At 48.8% G+C, this 24192-nt stretch overlaps 1 protein-coding gene across 4 annotated transcripts in view; it reads left to right on the forward strand.

The window, feature by feature from the left end:
* Positions 1-24192, forward strand: part of plch2 (phospholipase C eta 2) — a 211805-nt gene that overhangs the window by 121526 nt on the left and 66087 nt on the right. For all 4 annotated transcript variants that reach the window (XM_033048120.1, XM_033048121.1, XM_033048122.1 and 1 more), the window contains 3 exons: positions 8318-8561; positions 10166-10295; positions 21614-21784. In XM_033048120.1, the coding sequence (XP_032904011.1) occupies positions 8318-8561; positions 10166-10295; positions 21614-21784 (545 nt within the window). The remainder of the gene's footprint in view (positions 1-8317; positions 8562-10165; positions 10296-21613; positions 21785-24192) is intronic.

Raw genomic sequence — 24192 nt, forward strand, 5'->3', positions numbered from 1 at the left:
TTCAAAGTGAAGAAAATCCACTTGTAGGTAAATGGTTAGAGGAGATGAGGTTTTGTCCTTGGGCCTGGTGCTATGTGGGGGTCACAATAAGACGTTGGTGAGTCCGCATTTAGAATGTTGTGTTCCGTTCTGGGCACCATGCTATAGAAAAGATATTGTCAAGCTTGAAATGGTTCAGAAAAGTTTCACAAGGATGTTGCCAGGACTAGAGGGTGTGAGCTATAGGGAGAGGTTGAGTAGGCTGGGCCTCTATTCCATGGAGTGCAGGAGGATGAGGGGAGATCTTATAGAGGTGTACAAAATCATGGGAGGAAATGATAGGGAAGATGCACAGAGTCTCTTGCCCAGAGTAGGGGAATCGAGGACCAGCAGACATAGGTTCAAAGTGAAGGGGAAAAGATTTAATAGGAATCTGAGGGATAACTTTATCACACAAAGGGTGGTGGGTGGGTGGAACAAGCTGCCAGAGGAGGTAGTTGAGGCTGGGACTATCCCATCGTTCAAGAAACAATTAGACAGGTACATGGATAGGACAGGTTTGGAGGGATATGGACCAAGCGCAGGCAAGTGGGACAAGTGTAGCTAGGACATTGTTGGCCGGTGTGGGCGAGTTGGGACGAGGGGCTTGTTTCCACACTGTATCACTCTATGACTCTATGACATATCGGTTTGTAGGTTAATTGGCTTTAATAAAAATTGTAAATTGTAAATTGTCCCTCGTGTGTAGGATAGTGCTTGTGTACGTGGATCACGGGTCAGCGCGGATTTGGTGGGCCGAAGGGCCTGCTTCCACATTGTATCTCCAAGCTAAGCTAAACTAGATAGCATAGCTGTATGGTGAGAGGAGAAAAGTTTAATGGAGGCCTGTGGGGCAAGTTATTTTGGTGGGGGGCCTGGACAGCATTGGCAGGGCTGGTACTGGAGGCAGATGGCGTTTAAGAGGCTCTTCAATAGGTACATGGAAGTGCAAGGAATAGAGGGATATGGATCAAGTACAGGCAGATGAGATGAGTATAACTTGGCATCATGTTCGGAGCAAACATTGTGGGCCGAAGGGCCCGTTCCTGTGCTATACTGTTCTATGTTCTATGATGCGAAAGGCCAGAGCATTGCCTGGAGCAAGAACGCAGAATCAAAGTGAGGGATGGTTGAGAAACCAGAAAGATGCTCACAGAAGCACAAATGTAGAGTGGTGGGCCGTTCTTCCTAAAGGGATTTGAAAGAATGACACGACAATTGTTTGCTTTCTTTGTTTTAAAATGCCCACCAGAAACTCTGCTGTCAGTTCCACCTAGTGACTCAGACACAGTGACTACTCCTGAGTAATTATTCTGGTGAACTGTAATCTGTGGCTTATCCTTCAGCAGATTTAGCGGGCGGGCCCCTCCCCCCTCACTGATTATAACATCTGCATGGCCCTCCAGATGTGTTGTTTCAAAACATGCAGAAGAAATTGAAAATCCAGATGTTGCAGAGCCAGGGACCAGATTGGTCTGGGTGGGGGTAACTTGGAGCCGTGGCAAGTGAGGAACGGGAGTTTTATGATGTGCATCATGTTAGGGGAGGGAAGTTCATTAGTTATACACGCAGAATTACGCCATTCGGCCCATCATGTCTCCTCCGCCATTCAATCGTATATTTCCCTCTCAACCTCTTTCTTCTGCCTTCTCCCCATAACCCCTGACATCCGTCCAAATCAAGAATCCGTCAATCTGCACCTTAAAAATATCCATTAACTCTATTGCCGTCTGTTGCAATGAATTTCACAGATTCACCACCCTCTGACTAAATAAATTCCTCCTCGTCTCCTTTGCAAAGGTACGTCCTTTAACTCTGAGGCTATGGCCTCTGGTTCTAGACTCTCCCACGGTGACACAGCAGTAGACATGGGTTTGATCCTGATTACGGGTGCTGCCTGTACAGACCTGACCTGCGTGGGTTTTCTCCGAGTTCTTTCGTTGTCTCCCACACTCCAAAGACGTACAGGTTTGTAGCTGAATTGGCTTGGCATAATTTAAATTGTCCCCAGTGTGTGTTGGATATGTACTCGGTTGGCCCAATGGCCTGTTTCCACGCTGTATCTCTAAACTAAACTGAACCATACAAGTGGAAACATCCTCCCCATATCCACTCTATCCAGGCCTTTCACTATTTGTTAAGTTTCAACGAGGTACTCCCTCATCCTGAATAAGAGGGAAGCACCATTTGATCATCAGACCGAGTTCAAACACGATGTGGTCCGCACCAACATGGGCCATACACTGGACAGAGCAACTGGACTGACCCCTGCATCATCAGACTGGTCTCTCTTCCATCCAGATGTTGTCCCTGGTCGCACATCAGGAGCAGTGATGAGAAGAGTAAATGACAGGTTGGAATGAAGTTGTATCCTGCAACCGTGTGTCTTTAAAACCTTCTTTTAAAATCTGGAAGGAGTTTGAAAAATATGCCGTAGAAAACTAATTCCCCCAGAAGGTGGTTCAAAACATTGTTACTGATACATGAGCTCCCTCCACATAATAAAAAGCATGGATAACACAAAGGCTCTCTGTGTTGAACCGACACCCCAGACAAGCATTAGTACGCCCTATAATGTTCTGAAAGCATTAATGTGTATTAGTAAATATTTAAATGTTTAAATGTGTGCAGAAGGAAATAACATTGGCTGATAAACTACTTCCATTGAAACCCATAAGCAGTGATCAGATTTGGAATAGCAAGGTATAACTGTAGGAAGAACGGCTGCTTTCTGTTAGATCGAACAGTGGAGTTGCTGCCTTACAGCACCAGAGACCCGGGTTCGATCCTGACAATGGGTGCTGTCTGTACGGAGTTTGTACGTTTTCCCCAAATGCTAACAATGATCTATTCTACATTTTCCTTGATCTCCATTCCGTCGGTCCTGTTTTCACACCTTACACTTCCTTATCTATACACTTCCTTATCTAAGAACCACCCACTCCCCTGACATCAGCTTGAAGAAGGGTCTCGACCCGAAATGTCACCCATTCCTTCTCTCCAGAGATGCTGCCTGTCCCTCTGAGTTACTCCAGCATTTTGTGTCTGTCCCTCAGAGGAGCTTTGCAATTATATAAACTGCTTATCTTTGAACTATTTAAAGCCAGAGCTGAATTTCTGCTCTGCGTTTTGTTATGCAGCCAAGATGACTGGTATTGCCTTGGCACAGATATTGATCCTGATAATAAAGAGAATGGCTTGACATAAACACCGGCTGAGTAACCCAATTATATCCTCTCATTCAGAAACATTAATCTTCCCCCTCTGTTTTATTTTGTTCCAACCTCCCTGAGTTGGAGGAATGTTAAAAACATAATCAGGCCATTCAGCCCCTCTACCCCGACCTTCAGTCTGAATCACACGCTCCTGACCTCCTCCCGTCTGCTGTTTGATTTATCCTAACTCTGAATGTGGGCGTTGCTGGCAAGCCTGGCTTCTGTTCCCCACCCCACTGGTGGATCCTGCAATGAGCAGTTTAACCCCTTACTCATCAGTTCATAAGTTGTAGAAGCAGAATTAGCCCATTCGGCCCATCAAGTCTACTCTGCCATCCAATCGTGGCTGATCTACCTTTCCCTCTCAACCCCATTCTGCTGCCTTCTCCCCATAACCCCTGACACCCACACTAATCAAGAATCTGTCAATCTCCGCCTTAAAAATATCCATTGACTTGGCCTCCACAGCCTTCTGTGGCAATGAATTCCACAGATTCATCTGCCCCAGACTAAATAAATTCCTCCTCATCTTTCTAAAGGTACTTCCTTTTATTTTGAGGCTATGGCCTCTGATCCTAGACTCCCCCACGAGTGAAAACATCCTCAGCACATCCACTCTATCCAGGCCTTTCACTACTCGGTATGTTTCAATGAGGTCCTCCCTCATCCTAAACTCCAGCGAGTGCAGGCCAAGTGGCAACACACGTTTACCATGTGTTAACCCGATCATTCCTGGGATAATTCTCGTAAACCTCCTCTATACCCCCCCCCCCCCCCCCCCCCCCCCCAATGCCTGGACTGCCTTTTCACAGATGAACACTGTTAAGGTTGGATTTGTGAAACTCCACTCTCTTTGCCCCCAAGTTTACTGGTATCATCCTTTCAATCCTGAGAGATTTAAGCTGAGTTTGCTTCTGGATTCCGTTTTCCCGTTCTCTTCTCCTTAAACAGCCAGATGACTGCATCACTTCCACACCCGCGTTATACTACTCTTTGGTGGAAAGGAGTCCTTGTCGACCTCTCCCCTCAGGCTTATACCTCAATCAGTTCAATTGAAGCTGGCCACAAATAATAGCGGTAATGTTTGTCGTGAATCCTTCATCATTTGTTGCTTTTGTTATACCACCCCACATATGTTTAATTTGTACAAACCCTCGCCTCCCCCAGCCTTCCTCCTCAACATGCACCTCTCTTTTTCACCCTTTCCTCTTCTCCCAACCTTCCCTCCCACAACATTCCTTCCCATTCTCCAATTTCCAGTTTATTTTCCTCTTTCCCTTCATCCCTCAGGTTCAAACTCTCGATTCCCCTTTCGTTGCGAAACGGTTCGAACCTTCCATCTTTCCTTTATTGTTGCTCCCTCTTAACCTCCCCCCTCTCTGCCCCTCATTACTCTGTATCTGCCTTCCCATTCTCCAACCATTCCTCTCATTCTCCCCCCCCCCCCCCCACCACTCTCTCCCTAACTCATCTCCTCTTCCCTCAACCTTCCCCCTCCTCCCCTTCCTTTCACCCCCTCCTCATTTCCCTCTGCCTCTCCCTGTCACGTTCCTTCCCGTCTCCCCTCCTCACCCACCCTCCTCCCCATTCCCTCAGCTTCTGCTGCGACAAGCTCTCCTTGGTAGACAAGAAGTCCCACCCGCCCCGATAGAATCACATCATCAACCACGACAGCGGACTCTTTGAATGCAACCCCACTTTGTGATAGAAGGAAATCACTCCCTACGAGTGCCTGAAGAATAGTATATTGGCTGAGTTATTGGCGTGTACCTCTGCTGCAAGTCACAGGCAGTGGTGCGACTGGGGTATAACCATGAAGGAATCCTTGTTTTCGTCAGGCTGTGATCATTAACAATTATTTTCAACAGTTGAACATTATCATGCAAGCTAATAATAGAACTGGTTGGCCTATTTCCCTGGAACGTCACTGGCTGTCAACTGACCTGCAAATGGAAAGCGATGTTGAATCTTCTGCAGTCCTTCCAGGATATTGGGGGGGATGGCTGTGCATGGGTTTTGGTTGGAAGGGCATTGGGAGGAGGAGAGTTGGGAATGGGACAGAAGCTTCGTGAAGGGACTCAGCCATCTCTGTATCTGGGGATGATCACTTACTTTCGGATGCATGAATGGGATGAAAGATTTATCGGAGCCGTGGAGGGTTGAGTGGCCTGCCCCATGTGGTGAATGGTCTAGTTGGCTAGTCTGGATGCGGGGAAGTGCGTTAGGGCTACGTGAGGTTGACCAGAGTCTATCATCTGGTCGATTGCCATGGTTTGCACCTCACCAATGCTGGAAAACTAACCAAAGAGAGACACAAAATGCTGGAGCAACTCAGCGGGACAAGGTACTGTAGCATCTCTGGAGAGAAGGAATGGGTGACGTTTCAGGTTGAGACCCTTCTTCAGACTGAGAGTCAGGGGAGAGGGAGGCACAGAGAGAAGGAAGGGTAAGGTGTGAAAACGAGACATCAAAGGAGATGAAGTTCAAGAGGGGAGCCACAAAGAACTGGAGTAAATCAGCGGGACTGGCAGCATCTCTGGAGAGAAGGAATGGGCGACGCTTCGGGTCGAGACCATTCTTCAGACCCTTCAAAACTATCCCGTGGATGAAGAGTTGCAGTGACGGACGGGCCCAGGCTGTGGGGAATTATAGCGACAGGAGTAGGCGGTGACCATAGGTATTGTGATGCTCATAGGCATCGAATGCAGAGGTGGCAGGTCACGGTGGCGCAGCGGTAGAGTTGCTGCCTTACAGCAAAATGCATCGCCGGAGACCCGGGTTCGATCCCGAGTACGGGCGCTGTCTGTACGGAGTTTGCACGTTCTCCCCGTGGCCTGCATGGGTTTTCTCCGAGATCTTCGGTTTCCTCCCACATTCCAAAGACGTCCAGGTTTGTAGGTTAATTGGCTTGGTAAATGTAAAAATTGTCCAGTATAGAAATTGTCCAACTTCCAGTATAGTCCCTGGTGGACTCTTCAAAAGGTACAAGGTACACGGCACCTCCAAGTTTCAGTAGCATCACCTGTTGGAGCAGCAAACCCACCTTTCCCACCACATCCCACCTGGACATCTTTAGTTTTGTTCTAGTTTAGTTCAGTTTATTGTCACATGTGAACAGTGAAAAGCTTTTGTTGCGTTCTAACCAGTCAGCGGAAAGACAATACAAGATTACAATCGAGCTGTCCACAGTGTACAGATACCTGTACATGATAACGTGAATAATGATTAGTGCAAGATAAAGCCAGTGATGTCCGATCAAAGATAGTCCGAGGGTCTCCAATGAGGTAGATAGTGGCTCAGGACTGCTCTCTAGTTGTTGGTAGGATGGTTCAGTTGCCTGATAACAGCTGGGAAGAAAATGTTCCTGAATCTGGAGGTGTGTGTTTTCACACTTCTGTACCTTTTGCCCGATGGTTGAGGGGAGGAGATGGAGTGGGACCATCTGGAACCAAATCCACATCTTCCACGTCTCCCACCCCACCACACCTGGGACATCTCGATCTAATCCCACCTCTCCCACCTCACTCTATCCCACCCCACGCTCAGACATCTGGAATCAACCCGAACTCGCCCATCCCACCCCACCCCACCCCAACCCACCCCACCCGCACCGGCCTTGGACAACTGGAGCCAAACAGGGTGCAAGCAGGACTTGCATTTACATTGTCTCTTTCACAACGTCAGGATGCTGCAGTCAACAAGGTATTTTGCGAGGTGCATTCAGATATGAAGCAGCCATGACGCCCACACTCCGGATGATAAGGGGCAGATCAGCCTGGGTAAACAGTAGCCAGGACACAAGGGAAAATCACCCTGTGAAACTGTGAGGGAGAGGATGAAGATCTTGGCTCATCACCCATCATACAGGTGGTCCTTTCTCCCCCCCAGCAGCAAGCATGCCAGGATTCCACCAACACTGACGTGACGACCTATCTCAGGAGGTGGGCGGGCTGCTGCTTGTTGAGTCAGGGAGTTGAGGACCATTCCAGTGAGCAGCCTGCAGTCGAGTCAGCTGCAGACGAGGCGTGTCTCGGAGGCCCTTCCTGCGCCAGAGCCTTGGCTCCCTCTCTCAGTCTGCCGTTGCTAAGTTAGGTGCGACAGGCTGGCGAAGAACGGTCGAGATTCCTCATCAATCTGCTCCTGTTCCAAAGCTGAGTGCCAGAGGCTGGGGTTCAAGCCCCCTGTGCCATCCCGTTACCATGGCAACGGGATCTGCTCGTGGAACGCTCTTTCCTGTTTGAATTGAAGTAGATTGGAGGTGAAATTGGGAGCAGTTGATTCTCGGCATGTAATCAGGTGTTCAAAACCCTCCAACTTAAGAATAAGGAGTAAGCCATGTAGAACGGAGACGAGGAAACACTTTTTCTCACAGAGAGTGGTGAGTTTGTGGAATTCTCTGCCTCAGAGGGCGGTGGAGGCAGGTTCTCTGGATGCTTTCAAGAGAGAGCTAGATAGGGCTCTTAAAAATAGCGGAATCAGGGGATATGGGGAGAAGGCTGGAATGGGGTACAGATTTGGGATGATCAGTTGAATGGCAGTGCTGGCTCGAGGGGCCGAATGGCCTACTCCTGCATCTATTATCTATTGTCTAACAGCTCGCCTCTCCCCACCTCCTCCAACCACAGAGCAGGTTCATGTTACTGTGCTCCGACTGCACTGAATTTCACCACACGGGTAATCAAGCCCTCACGGGCACAGCCACTGGATGCTTACTTCTGCTGCTAGTCTGGTTTTACAGTGCATTAACCCGCTGCCGTGGCATTGCGCAGGCTGTGGCGTGCATGAGGGCATGAACCGTGAATAGACACAAAAAGCTGGAGCAACTCAGTGGGACAGGCAGCATCTCTGGAGAGAAGGAACGGGTGACGTTTCAGGTCGAGACCCTTTTACACACTGAGAGTCAGCGGAGAGGGAGATACAGAGAGAAGGAAGTGTAAGGTGTGAAAATGAGACATCAAAGGAGATAAGGATCAAGGAAAATGTAGAATAGATGGGCATGAACCACGAGGTGTGATTTGGAATGTCTTCATGTAATGGCAGGCCTGTGCCTTCTATCCATAATGTGCCTCTCTCTCTCTCTCCAGTTTCAATAGATGCCATTCGAGAGGTGTGTGAAGGGAAGCAGTCGGAGATTTTTCAGCGCTACCCGGATGGAACCTTCGACCCCAACTGTTGCTTCAGTATTTATCATGGTGACCACATGGAGTCCCTGGACCTGATTTCGTCAAACGGCAGCGAGGCTCGGACATGGATCACGGGCCTCAAGTACCTAATGGCAGGAATCAGCGATGAAGACAGCCTGTCGAAGCGACAGAGGACACGCGACCAGTATCCTTCCCCGTGGCCCCTGACATTGCACTGCTTTCCCAAACACCGTGTCTAGAGGTGGGCAGAATAGTGACACTGCTGGTACAGCCACTGCCACAGAGCCACAGCAACCCAGGTTCAATCCTGGTCTGGAGAACATGGATAGGGGATGTTTCTGGTGGGGACCTTCTTCAGACTGATTGCAGGGGTTGGGGGAAGAAAGATAGAGAGCTCTTCCTGCTTCTCGCTCTCTTTCCTCCCACCCCACAAATCAGTCTGAAGAAGGTTCCCCACCCAAATCCGACCCAAAATGTCATCTATCCATGTTCTATAGGGATGCTGCCTGACCCACTGAATCTGAAGAAGGGTTTTGACCCGAAATGGCACAGATCCATGTTCTCCAGGGATGCTGCCTGACCCACTGAGTTACTCCAGCCTTTTGTTTCTTTCCTTGGTAAACCAACATCTGCAGTTCCTTGTTTCTTCAATCCTGACCTCCTGTGCTCTCCGAGTGGAGTTTGCACGTTCTCCCCGTGACCCATGTGGGTTCCCCAGGATCCCTAATTTCCTTCCACACCCCACAGACGTGTGGCATTCAGTGGGTTAATTGGCCATGTAAATGTTTGGATAGTACAAGTTGCTCCTCCAGTTTCAAGCTAACATATGTTGCAACTGACAACCCAATGGTGTGAACATTGAATATTTTTATTTTCGGGTAATCCTTATGTTCCTTTCCCACTCCCACCATCCACCCATGGTGTCTCTCCCTTTGTCAATCTATGCCATCCTCCCCTCTCCCCTACCTGGTCCTACTGTCTTCTTCCACTTCCTGGTTGACCCCCTCCCTGCACTTCTGTATAGTGGCCATCTTACCTCCTTCCCTACTTTGTCTCTGAACCATCACAGCATCTCTCAAACCTTGCCCAGTGTCTCTTACAATGCCCATCTCTTCTCAATGTGACACGTGTGTCTTTTGCTCCCTATCATCATATCCCTGTCACCGTATCCCTGTCAAAGAGGCAGTATTTTGTGTCTTTGCTATAAACCAGTGTCTGTAGTTCCTTGCTATTACATTTTGACTACCGTATCCTTGAAACCTGTTCTACCACCTGCTTGATCCATCTCTCAGTATTCTGCCATCCCTGTTCACTCCGTCTCCCAATCATTTCATCCCTCTCCTGAATCCCCTTGACCTCTTTAAACTCTCAGTAACTTTTCCCAATTTAAATTCAAGTACCATCCTTTCATATTTCACGTCACAGACTAAGTAATGAATGTTTATTTGGCAAGGACGGCGTGTCTCTGGGCACCTCGGGAACGTGGTCTGGAAAAGGCCACCTTGCCCAACAAGCCCACATGTTGCACTATGTGCCGGCTCCCACTATCCACTTGGGGACATTTGCTAATCCCAAAATAACCTGAAGTGAAGAGGTGTTCAAGAAGGAACTGCAGATGCTGGAAAATTGAAGGTATACAAAAATGCTGGAGAAACTCAGCGGGTGCGGCAGCATCTATGGAGCGAAGGACCCGAAACGTCGCCTATTTCCTTCGCTCCATAGATGCTGCCTCACCCGAGAATTGAAGAGGTTGTGGGTTTCTCGCTGTTACCCTTAACCACTGTCCAGGTGGCTGAAGCAGACCTTTGCCGAGGCGGATAAGAATGGGGACGGCAGCCTGAGTGTGGGCGAGGTGCTGCAGCTGATGCACAAACTCAATGTCAATCTGCCACGCCAGAAGGTCAAGCAGATGTTCAAGGTAAGACTGTGCTCGGCGCACATCCATCCATTCCAACCAAAAGCCTGGGCCACATCAGGGCCACACAGTGGCGCAGCGTTAGAGTTGCGGCCGTACAGCGGCAGAGACACGGGTTCGGTCCTGACTACGGGTGTTGTCTGTATGGAGTTTGTACGTTCCCCCTGTGATCTGCATGGGTTTTCTCTGGATGCCCCAGTTTCCACCCACATTCCAAAGACGTGCAGGTTTGTAGGTTCATTGACTTGGTATAATTGTAAATCAATAGTCAATGGTCAATAGTCAGATTTATTCGTCACATACACAATGAAGTGCAGTGAAATGAACTTGCCAGCTGCGGTACAATAAAAAAGAACACACAATACACAATAAAAACAGCATTCATCTCTGTGGTGGAAGGCACAAACATTTTCCCTAGTGTGTGTAGGTTAGTGTTAGTGTATGGGGATTGCTGGTCTGCATGGACTCAGTGGGCCGAAGGGCCTATTTCTGCACTGTATCTCTAAGCTAAACTAAACTAAACTAATCAAGCACACACTGGCACACGTAATACCTTCCACACCTCACTTCTGGTGGTGATGAGGAGGAGGATGTGGTTTGTGGAGTGGGTATAGTTAGCTCAGGAAACAACTTGCATTTATGTAGTGCCTTTTCCTTCCTCAGGGTATCCCAAAGTGTTTGCCACCAAAAATACTTTCGAAGGTTGTTCTCTACTCCAGTGACAACCACATAAACCATTTTTCGGTGAGGTTAAATGAGGGATATGGATTGAGCAGATCACTGGAAACATTGGGCGTGGGCAATTTGGGCTGAAGGGGCTGTTTCCATGCTGTGTGACTCTTGGGCTATACAGGTACATGGATAGGATACGTTTAGAGGGTTATGGGCCATGCACGAGCAAGTGGCCTGGTGTAGATGGGGCATGTTGGTCTGCGTGGGCAAGTTGGGCCGATGGTCCTTGTCCCAGGCTCCACGACTATGTAACTCTTCGTCACTTTCTGTCTTTCCCCAGTAAAGGGTGTGAATTCTTTATGTCCACCGGCCTGAGTTTGTGCTCATCTTTCTAACATCTTTCAAAGGTGTCTGATCAATTTAGGTATATGGATGGGAAAGGAATGGAGGGTTATGGTCTGAGTGCAGGTAGCTGGGACTAGGTGAGAGTAAGTGTTCGGCACGGACTAGAAGGGCCGAGATGGCCTGTTTCCGTGCTGTAATTGTTATATGGTTACATGTTATATGGTTACATCATGCCCCTGTGGAACCCTTGGACAAAGTGCAATGTAAGGACAAGTTATTGTTCCCTGAATTGTCAGAACATGCATCAAGAATCCAAAATAATCCAATTAACCTGCCATGTAAACTATACTCAAGGGCTACACAGATGGAACATGTGATTCACCAGAATAATTATCATCTGCTTTGCGATATTGGTTTGAGTTTTATAGTCCATTTGTACCCCCCGTGCATCAATACATCGGAAGCAGCAATAGAAGGAGGCCCAAGGGCGCCTGTGTCCACTGTGCAGCTCAATAATATCATCGCTTATCTGGTCAGGGCCCACTCAGTTTTATGTTCCTGCCTTGTTCGACATCCCAAAATGCAACACCTCACACTTTTCTGTATTAAATTCCATCAACCATTTCTCTGCCCACCTGGTCTATCGATCCAGATCCTGCTGCAATCTTTCACCACGATCTTCACTCTCTGCGAAACCACTGACTTTTGTATTATCAGCAAACGTGCTAATCTTGCCCTGTATGTTCTCATCCAAACCATTGATGTAGATGACAAACAGTAACGGGCCCAGCACCAAACCCTGAGGCAAACCACTTGAACCGGTCTCTAGTCTCAGAAGCAACCTTCCACCATCACCCTCTGCTTCATTCATGGAGCCAATTTACTACCATTCAGCTATCCCTCCTTGGATCCCATGCGATCTAACCTTCCAGAGCAGCCTACCATGCGGAACCTTGTCGAACGCCTCATTGAAGTCCATGTACACAACATCTACAGCTCTGCCCTCATCAACCTTTTTGGTCACGTCTTCAAAAAAAGCAATCAGATTTGTGAGACATGACCTCCCACGTGCAAAACCATGCTGACTACCCCAAATCAGCCCTTGCCCCTCCAAATGCCTTTATAACCTACAACTCACAATACACTCCAGTAACTTACCAACTACAGATGTTAAGCTGACCAGCCTATAGTTCCCAGCATTTTTCCCTGCAGCCGTTCTTGAAAAGAGGCACAACATTTGCCACCCTCCAGTCTTCCAGCACCTCTCCTGTATTTAAGGACCACTCGTAAATTTCAACCAGGGCTCCTGCAATTTCCTCTCTAGTTTCCCACAATGTCCTCGGATATATCTGATCAAGCCCTGGAGATTTGTCTACCTACAAACACAACTGTACCTCCAGTACTTCTTCGACGGTATCCCTGACTGCTCCCAAGACACTGACAGTGACGGCTCCAATTTCCTCTGTCCTACTGTCTTTCTCCTCGGTAAATACAGAGGAGAAATACTCACTTAGGTCCTTGCCCATCTCCTGTGGCTCCACGCTTTGATTCATGAGAGGTCCCACTCTCTCTCTAGAAATGTTGTGTTGGGATAAAATGTTTGAACTCATTTATGCAATGATTCATAACAGTTTCACAAAAACCCACACCAGCTTTCAAATTTGCTTTGAATGATTTACAATAGCTTGAAGAAGAATTAGATCAGATATAAATGTTGTGGGAGATGCTTTTGGGAGTTTAGAGTCAAATCCCTCCCACATGATTTAATCTGCTCAACTAAATGCTTGCTGTTCCCGGCACAAACGAACCAATGGATTGAAAATAGATAGAAAGCAAAATAAACCAGATCAGCATGCCAGCGCTAAAATATCCCGATCCTGAACCAGGTTTGTACTTGCTCCAGGACTAGGGGTCATAGCCTCAGAATTAAAGGACATTCTTTTAGGAAGGAGATGAGGAGAAATTTATTTCGTCAGAGAGTGGTGAATCTGTGGAATTCTTTGCCACAGAAGGCTGGAGATGCCAAGTCAGTGGATATTTTTAAGGCAGAGACAGATGGATTCTTGATTAGTGCGGGTGTCAGAGGTTATGGGGAGAAGGCATGAGAATGGGGTTAGGAGGGAGAGATAGATCAGCTATGATTGGCTGGCGGAGTAGACTTGATAGGCCAAATGGCCTAATTCTACTCCTATCCCTTATGACCTTATGAGACACCGTGTAAAATCCTCCTCCGCTCCCCGCAGCAGCAGCAGACGTGGCATGCACTCATCGGGTCGTGTGAAATGACTGTTGATGTAAATGGTTTGCTTCGGGGCTCAGAATAGTAAAGTCTAGTTTCTTCAGCCTTTACAAGAATTGCACACACCATTAAGTAATGACTGTACTTAATAGCCTGGTGCCATATGTCTGTACCCAGCCAGATGGTTGAGCTTAACACATCATCAGAAGTGTCACACAGCCTATAAGAAGGGCACGAGCTCTACCTGTGTAATTGCAGATAATATGTCGTTGTATGATCACTATTTTCCAAACCTTTTATTTGGGTTGACATTAAATGAATACATTTTCATGTGGCAATGCCCTTTTTTTCTTCTTCCCAGCTGCTTCCCAGCTGCTATCTTTTCTGTTCTCTTGCACAACTAAGGAAAGAGAGTCTCTCCAGCATTTTTGTGTACCTTCGATTTTCCAGCATCTGCAGTTCCTTCTTAAACAATAGAGAGTGAATGATCCTGACTCTGGTGATCCGGTCTCTGAACTGGTAGCCCAGCCGGCAATGACAAAACCTGTCACTCAATGGTACTGGACGGGACGGGGGATGGTAAACCTCTGTCTTTAGCCGCTTCCATCCGTGTCAATGTAGCCAAGTTGACTGAAGGCGGAGCTGCAAGTGCAGGCCATTCCCGTCTCCGGTCGAAGGCCACCTCTGAGCAAGCAGTTCTGATAATAGATTAGATAGACACCAAGTGCTGGAGTACTAACTCAGCAGGGACAGGCAGCATCTCTGGAGAGGAAGGATGACTGATGTTTTGGGTGGGAACCCTTCTTAAACCAGCAACAGACGATATAAACGAGCATCTACAGTCCCTTCCAACCAGTAAAAAACCAGCGTCTGCAGTTTTTTACCACCTTCGGTACAAACCAACATCCGCAGTTCCTTCCCGAGGGAAGGGTTCCGACCCAAACCGTCACTCATTCTTTTTCTCCAGAGATGCTGTGTTACTCCAGCACTTTGTGTATCTTCGGTATGAACCAGCATCTGCGGTTCATTCCTACACCGTTCTGATAACAAGTTCACTGGCGGTTGACCAGCCAGGAGTGGGTTGGTCTGCTACAGATGGAGAGATTCCTCAAGATTTCTACCTTCTCCACAGCCATGTCGCTGGCCATCCACTTGCCGTAACCGTGCCTCCTGCCCTCCACCGCTCTGAAAGTCAGGCAATCCTTCATTCCTCAACGGGATGCTTCCCTCCCACCCAACCCCCTCCCTTCACCAATACCTTTTGCAAAAAGACGGAGAACGCAGATTTTAATGTTCCTTTGGGCCCCACAGAGCAGTCACTTGGAGACAGACAAAAGTGCTGGAGAAACTCAGCGGGTGCAGCAGCATCTATGGAGCGAAGGAAATAGGCAACGTTTCGGGCCGAAACCCGGAAGGGTTTCGGCCCGAAACGTTGCCTATTTCCTTCGCTCCATAGATGCCTATTTCCTTCGCTCCAAAGATGCTGCTGCACCCACTGAGTTTCTCCAGCACTTTTGTCTACCTTCAATGTTCCAGCATCTGCAGTTCCTTCTTAAACTCTTGGAGACGGATTGGCGACTGGGGTAGGGAGTTGTACTGAATGGGAGCCACTCCCCACGATAACGGTACTGCTTATCACCAAACAGCCTCATCCACCCAAGTCTTGCTTCTTGCGTATGGCGTGCACAACCTAAAGCTGTAGGACAACTTGTTCCATTTGATCTTATTTGATTGTACACGCCAGGTTGATTGCATTCGTCGAAACAGGGCGGACCATGTGAAGGTTGCAATATCCCCCCCCCCCCCCCCCCAGGATAAGTGAACTTGGCCTTTATTTGTAAACTTAAATATCCTTTAACCATGAGGTTCTAAAGCCAGTGGCATTGACTGGTGGCAATATATCCAAGACATCTCTTTGCGGGGTGTTTTTGAAGGTGTGGGCTGTCTCTCACCCTCTGAGCTCTCCTCGTGCCCGATGCTTTGCTCTTTGCTCCGTCTGATGTTTGCCGATAGTCATGGCAAACCCAGGCGTGTAATGCCCCTGTCCCACTTAGGAAGCCTGAACGGAAACCTCTGGAGACTTTGTGCCCCACCCAAGGTTTCCGTGCGGTTCCCGGAGGTTCCCGGAGGTTTTTGTCAGTCTCCCTACCTGCTTCCACTACCTGCAACCTCCGGGAACCGCACGGAAACCTTGGGTGGGGCGCAAAGTCTCCAGAGGTTTCCGTTCAGGTTTCCTAAGTGGGACAGGGGCATGACAATCCCCGGCTGTGAATGCTGACAGCAACCTGCCAATGCAGATCGTAGGTAGTCAGAAGGTGCCAGGTAAAGAGAGGTGCGGGCTGGATGGAAGCAAGGACTGGCCTACAAACCTTCGCACAGAGGGTGGTGGGTATGTGGAAAGAGCTGCCAGAAGATGGCGTTAAGGCAGAAGCTGTAGCAACATTTAAAAGACATTTGGTCAGGTACATGGATAGGAATGGTTGAGACGATTTAATCCCCAAATAAGGGCAGGTGGGACTGGTGTAGATGGGGCACCTTGGTCGGAATGGACAAGCCGGGCCGAAGGGCCTGTTTCCATGCTATATGACTCTATCACTCTATGACTCAATCAGCAGCATTGTGCAGAAATAAACTGAATGAAGAGTAAAACCAAGAGGGCGGCACGGTGGCACAGCAGTAGAGTTACTGCCTCACAGCCACGGCTAGAGACCCGGGTTCGATCCTGACTACGGGTGCTGTCTGTACAGAGTTTGTACGTTCTCCCCGTGACCTGCGTGGGTTTCCCCCGGGAGCTCCAGTTTCCTCCGACACTCCAAAGACGTGTGCAGGCTTGCAGGTGAACTGGCTTGGTAAAATTGCAAATCGACCCTGGCGTGTAGGATAGTGTTAGTGTGCGGGGGGTCGCTGGTCGGTGCGGAGTCGGTGGGCCACTGTATCTCTAAACTAAAAGCTGAAACGAAACATTTGGTGAGGCAGCGGATTCAGTCCAGTCAGCACGTTGAAGCTAATCAGCTTAAACGATTGCAACTGCAGCCTTTATATAAGATGACTTGATGATATGCTTTTATACATTCCATCGCGTGACACCATCGCAGTGTGGAAAAACTCTGCTTTATCTCCTGTGATATCCCCGAGTGTAATGAAGATTGCTGGCGGATGTTTTAGCCATCAGGGCTGGATGGGAAATGGGTCCAGGGGGGATAACGCGAGTGGATTAAATGTCAGTTGGATCCAATAGATAAACCGTAGAAATACTGAAGAAACATCAGACACAATTGGGAGTGTTTGATGTTCGTGGGCAGCAGGGCTCCAGGGGAATTGGATTTCACTCAGTCTTCAGTTTGAAAATGCTACCAACATTAAAATAGCTGTTTGCATCCAGACCTAATGGTTTGGGACATAACCTGCAAATGTTGCTAATCAGGTATTTATTATCCCAGTGTGGAGGTTTACCTGGGATGACGAGTTCTATGGCTCACTGCTACGTGCCTCATTCAACTTCTCACACAATTTAAAGAGGACGTTGCTTCTTATAACAGCGAGCCCGTTGCCAAAGGGTCACTGGAAGGCCATTGTGATGAGCAGAGTTTGATTTGTGAGATCGGGTGGTGCTCAGACACTGGGTCAGAGTTCGGTGGGTTCAGAGGCCAACGTGGGTTCAGAGCCGATGGGTGCATCGTCGGGGTCGGCAGTTGGGCAATAGATGAGTGTTGTTGGTGGTCAGACAATGTGCCCAGGCCCCACGGAGTCAGCAGGTCAACATCAGACTGATGACGGCGGGGGTGTCTATGTGTCAGACTGTTGAGGTGGGTGGGTCCATATCTCACACTGATGTGAGGGGGTCTATGTCTTAGACTGATGGGGGGGGGGAGGGGTGGTATTTCTATGCATTAGGCTGATCAGGGTAGAGGTCCATGCATCCTGGTGAGGGGGGGTCCATGCCTTCGACTGGTGAAGGAGGGCAGTTCATGGTGATGGTGGGTCCCTACAGGATGGTGAGGGGGGTCCATGCAGCATATTGGTGGGGGGGGGGGGGGAGTTTCTATGTGTTAGACTGGTGAGGGGGGGGTCCATAAATCGTAAGATGAAGAAGGGGTCCATACCCCAGTATAGTGAGGGGGGGGGGGAAGATCCATACATCAGAACAGTGAGAGGGTGTCCATCGTAAGGGGGGGTGTCCATTGACCTGAATGATCAGATCCATGAGTCAGACTGGTTGGGGAGGGGCCCATAGAATTGTGAGGGGGGGTCCATTGATAAGACTGGTGAATGGGAATTCATGCCTTACACTGTTGGGGGGTGCGGGGGGAGTGTCGGTGTAACTTCAGCCGATCACCTTCCCTCCTCCTCTGGTGTACCTGCTGCAGAAATGTCTAGTTGAGCGATATAGTGTGGAAACAGGCCATTCGGTCCACGCCGGCCAGCGATGCCCGCACACTAACACTATCCTGCACCCTAGGGGCGATGTACAATTACACCAAGCCAGGTCCTACAAACCTGAACGTCTTTGTAGTTTGGGAGGAAACCGGAGATCCTGGAGAAAACCCCCGCAGTCACAGGGATAGCGTGCAAACTCCGTACAGACAGCACCCGTACTCAGGATCGAATGCCAGTCTGCCTCTGTAAGGCAGCAACTCTACCGCTGCCGCCCCTCTCTCCTTTGTCCTCTCCCTTGCTCCTCTCCAGGGTTGAGGGGCCCTGAGGTTCTGGAGTGCCCCCCTCGCTAACCGGGACCCCTGCACCAGGCAGCAGCGCAGTGACTGGCATTGCCCTGCACGGCTGCCTCTCTCTCGCCAGCCGCCACCGTGCAGCCTGCCCCCATGCAGCCTGCCTGGGCCTGTGGCAGTCGGGCAATGGCGGATCAGCACCATTCTGACACCGACCCTGCTCCCACACTGCACACACCACGTTCCCACCGGCCCAGCTAGCTCCCTGCAAACCTGCGCTGATCATGTTGCTAGGCGACTCGGCGTTTGCCAATTGCCAACGTTAAAATCAAGCCAGTGGTGGTGCAAGTATTATAACTGACCTGTAAAGAAGAAATAATGCCCTTAGGAAGCTGATAACCTTTTACCTTCTGCTGAAATGTTTGGTGTCTCACCCCTGCCTGCTGCTCCATACAGTAATAAGCAGCGTGTGTGATCAGGCATTAAACTGGCAGCAGTCACAGTTCATGGGTGCAGTGTCATTGTGGAGAGAGTGGATGCCTGTGTTTTGACAGCACAAAACCACATGTATACACTCACGCACACTCACATTCACTCACTCACTCACACACAACCGCATGTAAGTACACACGCACGCTCGTACACATTCACACACCCATATATACATACACATACAAAACCATATATGAATACTCTCACCCGCTACTCACACACACACTCACACACACACAACCATGTGTGAATACACACACACACACATTCACACACACACATATATATATATACAATCAAAAGCACGTGTGTATATACACATGCACACACATGCATGCACACACGCACACACAAACAGACACACACACGCACACACACACGCACACTCATATCCGTGACGTGCTAGTGATTATTGGTGGGGTCTCTGCTACAGCTTGCACCCAGCCGATACACTTTGCTGCATCTGTAACCATTTGACAATGCCTGCATTTCTGTGGTGAATTTTGTTCCACATTTTGAATGCAATGCCTTTCATTCTTGTAGCCCCCCAGCACATTGCTGGAGGATGATAACCCTGGGAGAGGTATGAAGCCAAACTCTGCAAAAACAAGATCCCACAACCAGCCACAAGATGATCCACCTCCAAGCTGCTTGCGACGAGGATTTCTTTAGTCAGAAGGTGGTGAATCTGAGGAAATAATGGCCACAGAAGACTGTGGAGGGACAGTCAATGGATATATTTAAGGCAGAGATAGATAAATTCTTGATTATTACGGGCGTCGAGGGTTATGGGGAGAAGGCAGAAGAATGGGGTTAGGAGGGAGAGATAGATCAGCCATGGTTAAATGGGCCAAATGGCCTAATTCTGCTCATATCACTTATGAGCAGTAGAAACAAGGAGCAGTAGATGTTGCTTCACACAAAATGGCACAAAGTGCTGGAGTAACTCAGCGGGTCTGGCAGCATCTCTGGAGAACATGGATAGGTGGTGTTTCTGGTGACGGGGTCCTGACCCTAAGCCTCACCTATCCATGTTCTCCGGATCTGCTGCCCGACCTGCTGAGTTACACCAGCACTTTGTGTCCTTTTGTGTTGACGGCTGTTTAGCCAGGAATCCTTTTTCACAATGTGGAGACCCTTTAAAACTTCACCAGAAATGAAGAGATCAGTCCTTGATGGAAAGATGGAGGAGCCACGATTGAACGGTGGAGTTGACTTGATGGGATCATTCTGCTCCTGTAACCTCTGAGCTTACGAGCTCATTTATTTTAAACTAAAGGGTTGGGGTGAAAGGGAACTCTATCCTTCAGATGCTGATCAACCTTTCTTATCCCATGCATGAGCTGAGTGTCCACTCCCTCCTTAAACAGTGCAGCAGCCTGGGTCACGAGGCTTGCGTTCTCTGTATCAGGCAGAGCAGCGGCTTGGCTTGGCAGTGGCTGACTCATTATGCTGACGAACGTTGGGCTGTCACTTTGTAAGTAATAGTGACAAGAAACGTCCTGCCAGAGGCAGTTAGGGGGTCCACTGACATGTCTCCCCGGCCGGTTATATATTTTTTGTTCTCAGATTATTACTGCTTCCTTCTATGCTCCTTCCATATGTCGTTATGTGCTGCACATATTCAAGTGGTCATTAGCTCAATGCCGAGCATCTGCACACGATAATGTCCCCATTACAGGAGAGTGAGCGCACCTCCACTTGTCAAAAATGATTTCCATTATTAGGCATCATCTGAATTGCAACGCTGGTTTAATCTGCAAGAGAGCAGTGTGCGTGCCAACGTTAGATACTGTCCTGCGCTCACACTCACCCTGCGACCCGTGCTCCTCTGTTCCCCCCCGCCACACCTCATGAAGGTGGCGCAGCGGTAGAGTTGCTGCCTCACAGCGCCAGAGACCCGGGATCGATCCTGACTGCGGGCGCTGTCTGGTACGGAGTTTGTACATTCGGCCCGGGACTGTATAAGTTTTCTCTGGGCGCTCCGGTTTCCTCCCACACTCCAAAGATGTGCAGGTTTGTAGGCTAATTGGCTTTGATGAAATTATCAATTGTCCCTTGTGTGTTGGATAGTGCTTGTGTACGGGGATCGCTAGTCAGCGCGGGCTCGGTGGGCCGAAGGGCCGGTTTCCACGCTGTATCTCTAAACTAAACTAAACTAAACAGTTTTACATTGCCGTCTATTTTTGTTCCACTCTCTCTATCCACAAAAGAGTCGGTGCTCGACTTGCCTTCCCTTCGCCTCCACCTCACTCTGCCTCTCTCTCTGTTTTATCTGTGTTGCTCGGTCCTCTCAAGAACCTGTCTATCTTTGTCTTAAAAACAACCAATCACTTAGCCTCCACAGCTTTCAGTGGCAATGAATTCAACAGATTCACCACCCTCTGACTAAAGAACCTCCTCATCATTTCCTTTCTAAAGTTACAGTATGTCCTGTTATTCTGAGGCTATGGCCTCTGGTCCGAGACTCTACCACTAGTCCCAGCCTCGCACCCTTCTTTCCCGGACGTTTGTCAGACATTGACATTGGATGCAGCTGGCAATCCGTGATTGGTTTAGTTTAGAGATACAGCACAGAAACAGGCCCTTCGGCCCACCGAGTCCGCTCTGATCAGCGATTTCCCCGACACTAACACTATCCTACACACTAGAGCCAATTTACAATTTTTACCAAGCTAATTAGCCTACGAACCTGTACGTCTTTGGAGTGTGGGAGGAAACCGGAGCACCCGGAGAAAACCCACGCGGTCACGGGGAGAATGAACAAACTCCGTGTAGGCAGCACCCGTAGTCAGGATCGAACCCAGGTCTCTAGCGCTGTAATGCAGCAAGTGTACCACAGTGCTGCCGTGATCTGGGAATATCGCAGTGGGAAAGTTAACGGGACTTTCTTTGCCCATTGCCAGGAGGCGGACACGGACGACAACAAAGGGACACTGGACTTTGAGGAGTTCTGCTCGTTCTACAAGATGATGTCCACGAGGCGAGACCTCTACCTCCTGATGCTGATGTACAGCAACCACAAGGACCAGATGGACACCGACGACCTGAAGAGGTTTCTGGAGGTGGAGCAGAAGGTGAGTACTTCAGGGGTGAAGATTCATCCCAGTGTTGGACAGCTCCCTCTCTTCACACACTCCCAGTTGCCAGGTGGGGTTTGGTGATGTCTGACAGAATGAGCAGAGAAAGACATGTGAGAGAGATGTCAGAGCATCAGATATATAGGAGAGAGGCAGCCCAGAGCATGGGCCTACACGATGAGGTGCAGGGATGTACTGTATTTCCAGAGCACCATTTGGAAGCGCCACAAAGGTCTCCAATTCAGTTGCCATCCTGCGTAGGGTTACCTGAGGCATCAGGGCTCTGGAACTGATCGCAGTGAGGAGGAGAGTATACCAGGAATGCAGCCTTTAATTCAATCTCCTCACTCACCCCATTCCCCAAATGCTGGCAGCTATGCGTTCAATCAGTAGGACCCTCTCCCTCTGCTCCTTTACCTTCCCCAGAACGCAGCCCTTTGATCAAGATGTCCTCATTCCTCTTTAGTAAGAAGATAGACACAAAATGCTGCAGTAACTCAGCGGGACAGGCAGCATCTCTGGAGAGAAGGAACGGATCTCGACCTGAAACATCACCCACTCCTCTCCAGAGATGCTGCCTGTCCCGCTGAGTTACTCCCAGTATTTTTGTGTCTTCGGTTTAAACCAGCATCTACACAGTTTCTCTTCATTAGGAACAGAAAGTGGTGGAAATGCTCAGACAGTCAGGCGGTGGCCATGGAGACATAAACAGCTCACATTAAAGGTCCGCGGCCTTGCACCAGACACTGTTGGTACCCTCTTTATTCACGTTATTGTGCTCCTGCGAATGACCAGGGTTGTTTCCCCATGTTCGCGGCACTTTTTAAAGCAAGCTGTGATTTAGTTTAGTTTAGTTCCAGAGACACCATGCAGAAACAGGCCCTTCGGCCCACTGAATCCATGCCGACCAGCGATTCCTCGTTCACTAGTATAGATGGGACATGTTGGTTGGTGTGGGCAAGTTGGGCAGAAGGGCCTGTTTCCACACTGTATGACTCTATGAACAGTATTATCCTGCACACTAGTGACAATTTGCAATCTTACCGGGCCAATTAACCTACAAACCTGCACGTCTTTGGAGTGTGGGAGGAAACCGGAACACCTGGAGAAAACCCACGTGTCATGGGGCAAATGTACTAAGGGATCCAGTGTCCACGGGCTATGGTGTCAGAAGGAACCAGTGCAGAGAAATCCAGTGCCAGAGTAATCCAGTACCAGAGAGATCCAGTGCCAGAGAAATCCAGTGCCAGGGAGATTCAGTGTCAGAGATCCAGTATCAGAGGGCTACTGTCTTGGGGGGATCTAGTGTCAAATGGAACCAGTGTCAGAGGGATCCAGTCTAAGTGGACTCCAGTATCGGGGGGGGCTACAGACACAGGGACACAGTGTCAGAGTGACTTGTTACAGTCGGGTACAATCATAGAGACACATTCAGAGGGAATGTCAAAGCATTTCCGGATGAGGTATGCATGAAGGAAAGTTTAAAGGAAGAGAGAAAGGGGTGAAAGCTGATTGTTTAGGAGAGAGTCAAAGACCTTGGGAAGGAAGAATGGTCAGTGGTGGATACAAGGGAGCAAACGTAGAGGCTGTAATTAGAAGAAGCATGAGTTTGTGGTGAATTGTTGGGGCAGATGTAGTCACAGAGAGGGGATGAAAGAAATATCAAGAAAGTAACACTTCTCGGCTCATCAATGGCCCCCCTGGCCCGCCGAGTGTGGAATATGCTGAGGCTGACATTTCTAGCCCTTCTCTGGTCAGTCATTAAACCCAGACAGCTGTGTTTACTTGTGCCTCCTGCCCAATGAATCTCAAGGATAATGTTGCAAAAATAATTTCCCAGGTGTTGCAGGGTATAATTACAGCTTCATGGTCTCACTGTATCATTATCAATTTACGCAGGCACGAAAACAGCAGCGTTTAGCTTTGATATCTTTTAATATATTTGAACTGCAATTCAACTGGCTTCATTAGATGTGCCTGTCTTTTGTTGCTCTGACGTGCCTGTTGTGGGACCTGCTACCATTCCTGGAAAAGAGCCAACAGTCCAAACTCAAACCTCGTCTTTTCCTAAAGCTGTGATTCCCTCCTATTGCTCTGGATGCTTTGATGCTGGAGTTCAGGGCTATCAAAGCCTTTCTGAAAGTCCAGAACACTACATCCACTGGCTCTCCTTCATCCATTTTACTTGTGACATCCTCGAAAAAATCCAGAAGTCAAACAGGATTTCCCCTTCATAAATCCATGCTAACCTGGACCAATGCTTTTACTGCTCTCCAAATGTGCCGTTATTACTTCTTTAATAATTGACTCCAGCATCTTCCCCACCACCGATGTCAGGCTAAGTGGTCTATAATTCCCTGTTTTCTCTCTCGCTCCTTTCTTGAAAAGTGGGATAACATTAGCTA

The sequence above is a fragment of the Amblyraja radiata genome, chromosome 31 (assembly GCF_010909765.2).
Source record: "Amblyraja radiata isolate CabotCenter1 chromosome 31, sAmbRad1.1.pri, whole genome shotgun sequence".
NCBI classification, from domain to species: Eukaryota; Metazoa; Chordata; class Chondrichthyes; order Rajiformes; family Rajidae; genus Amblyraja; species Amblyraja radiata.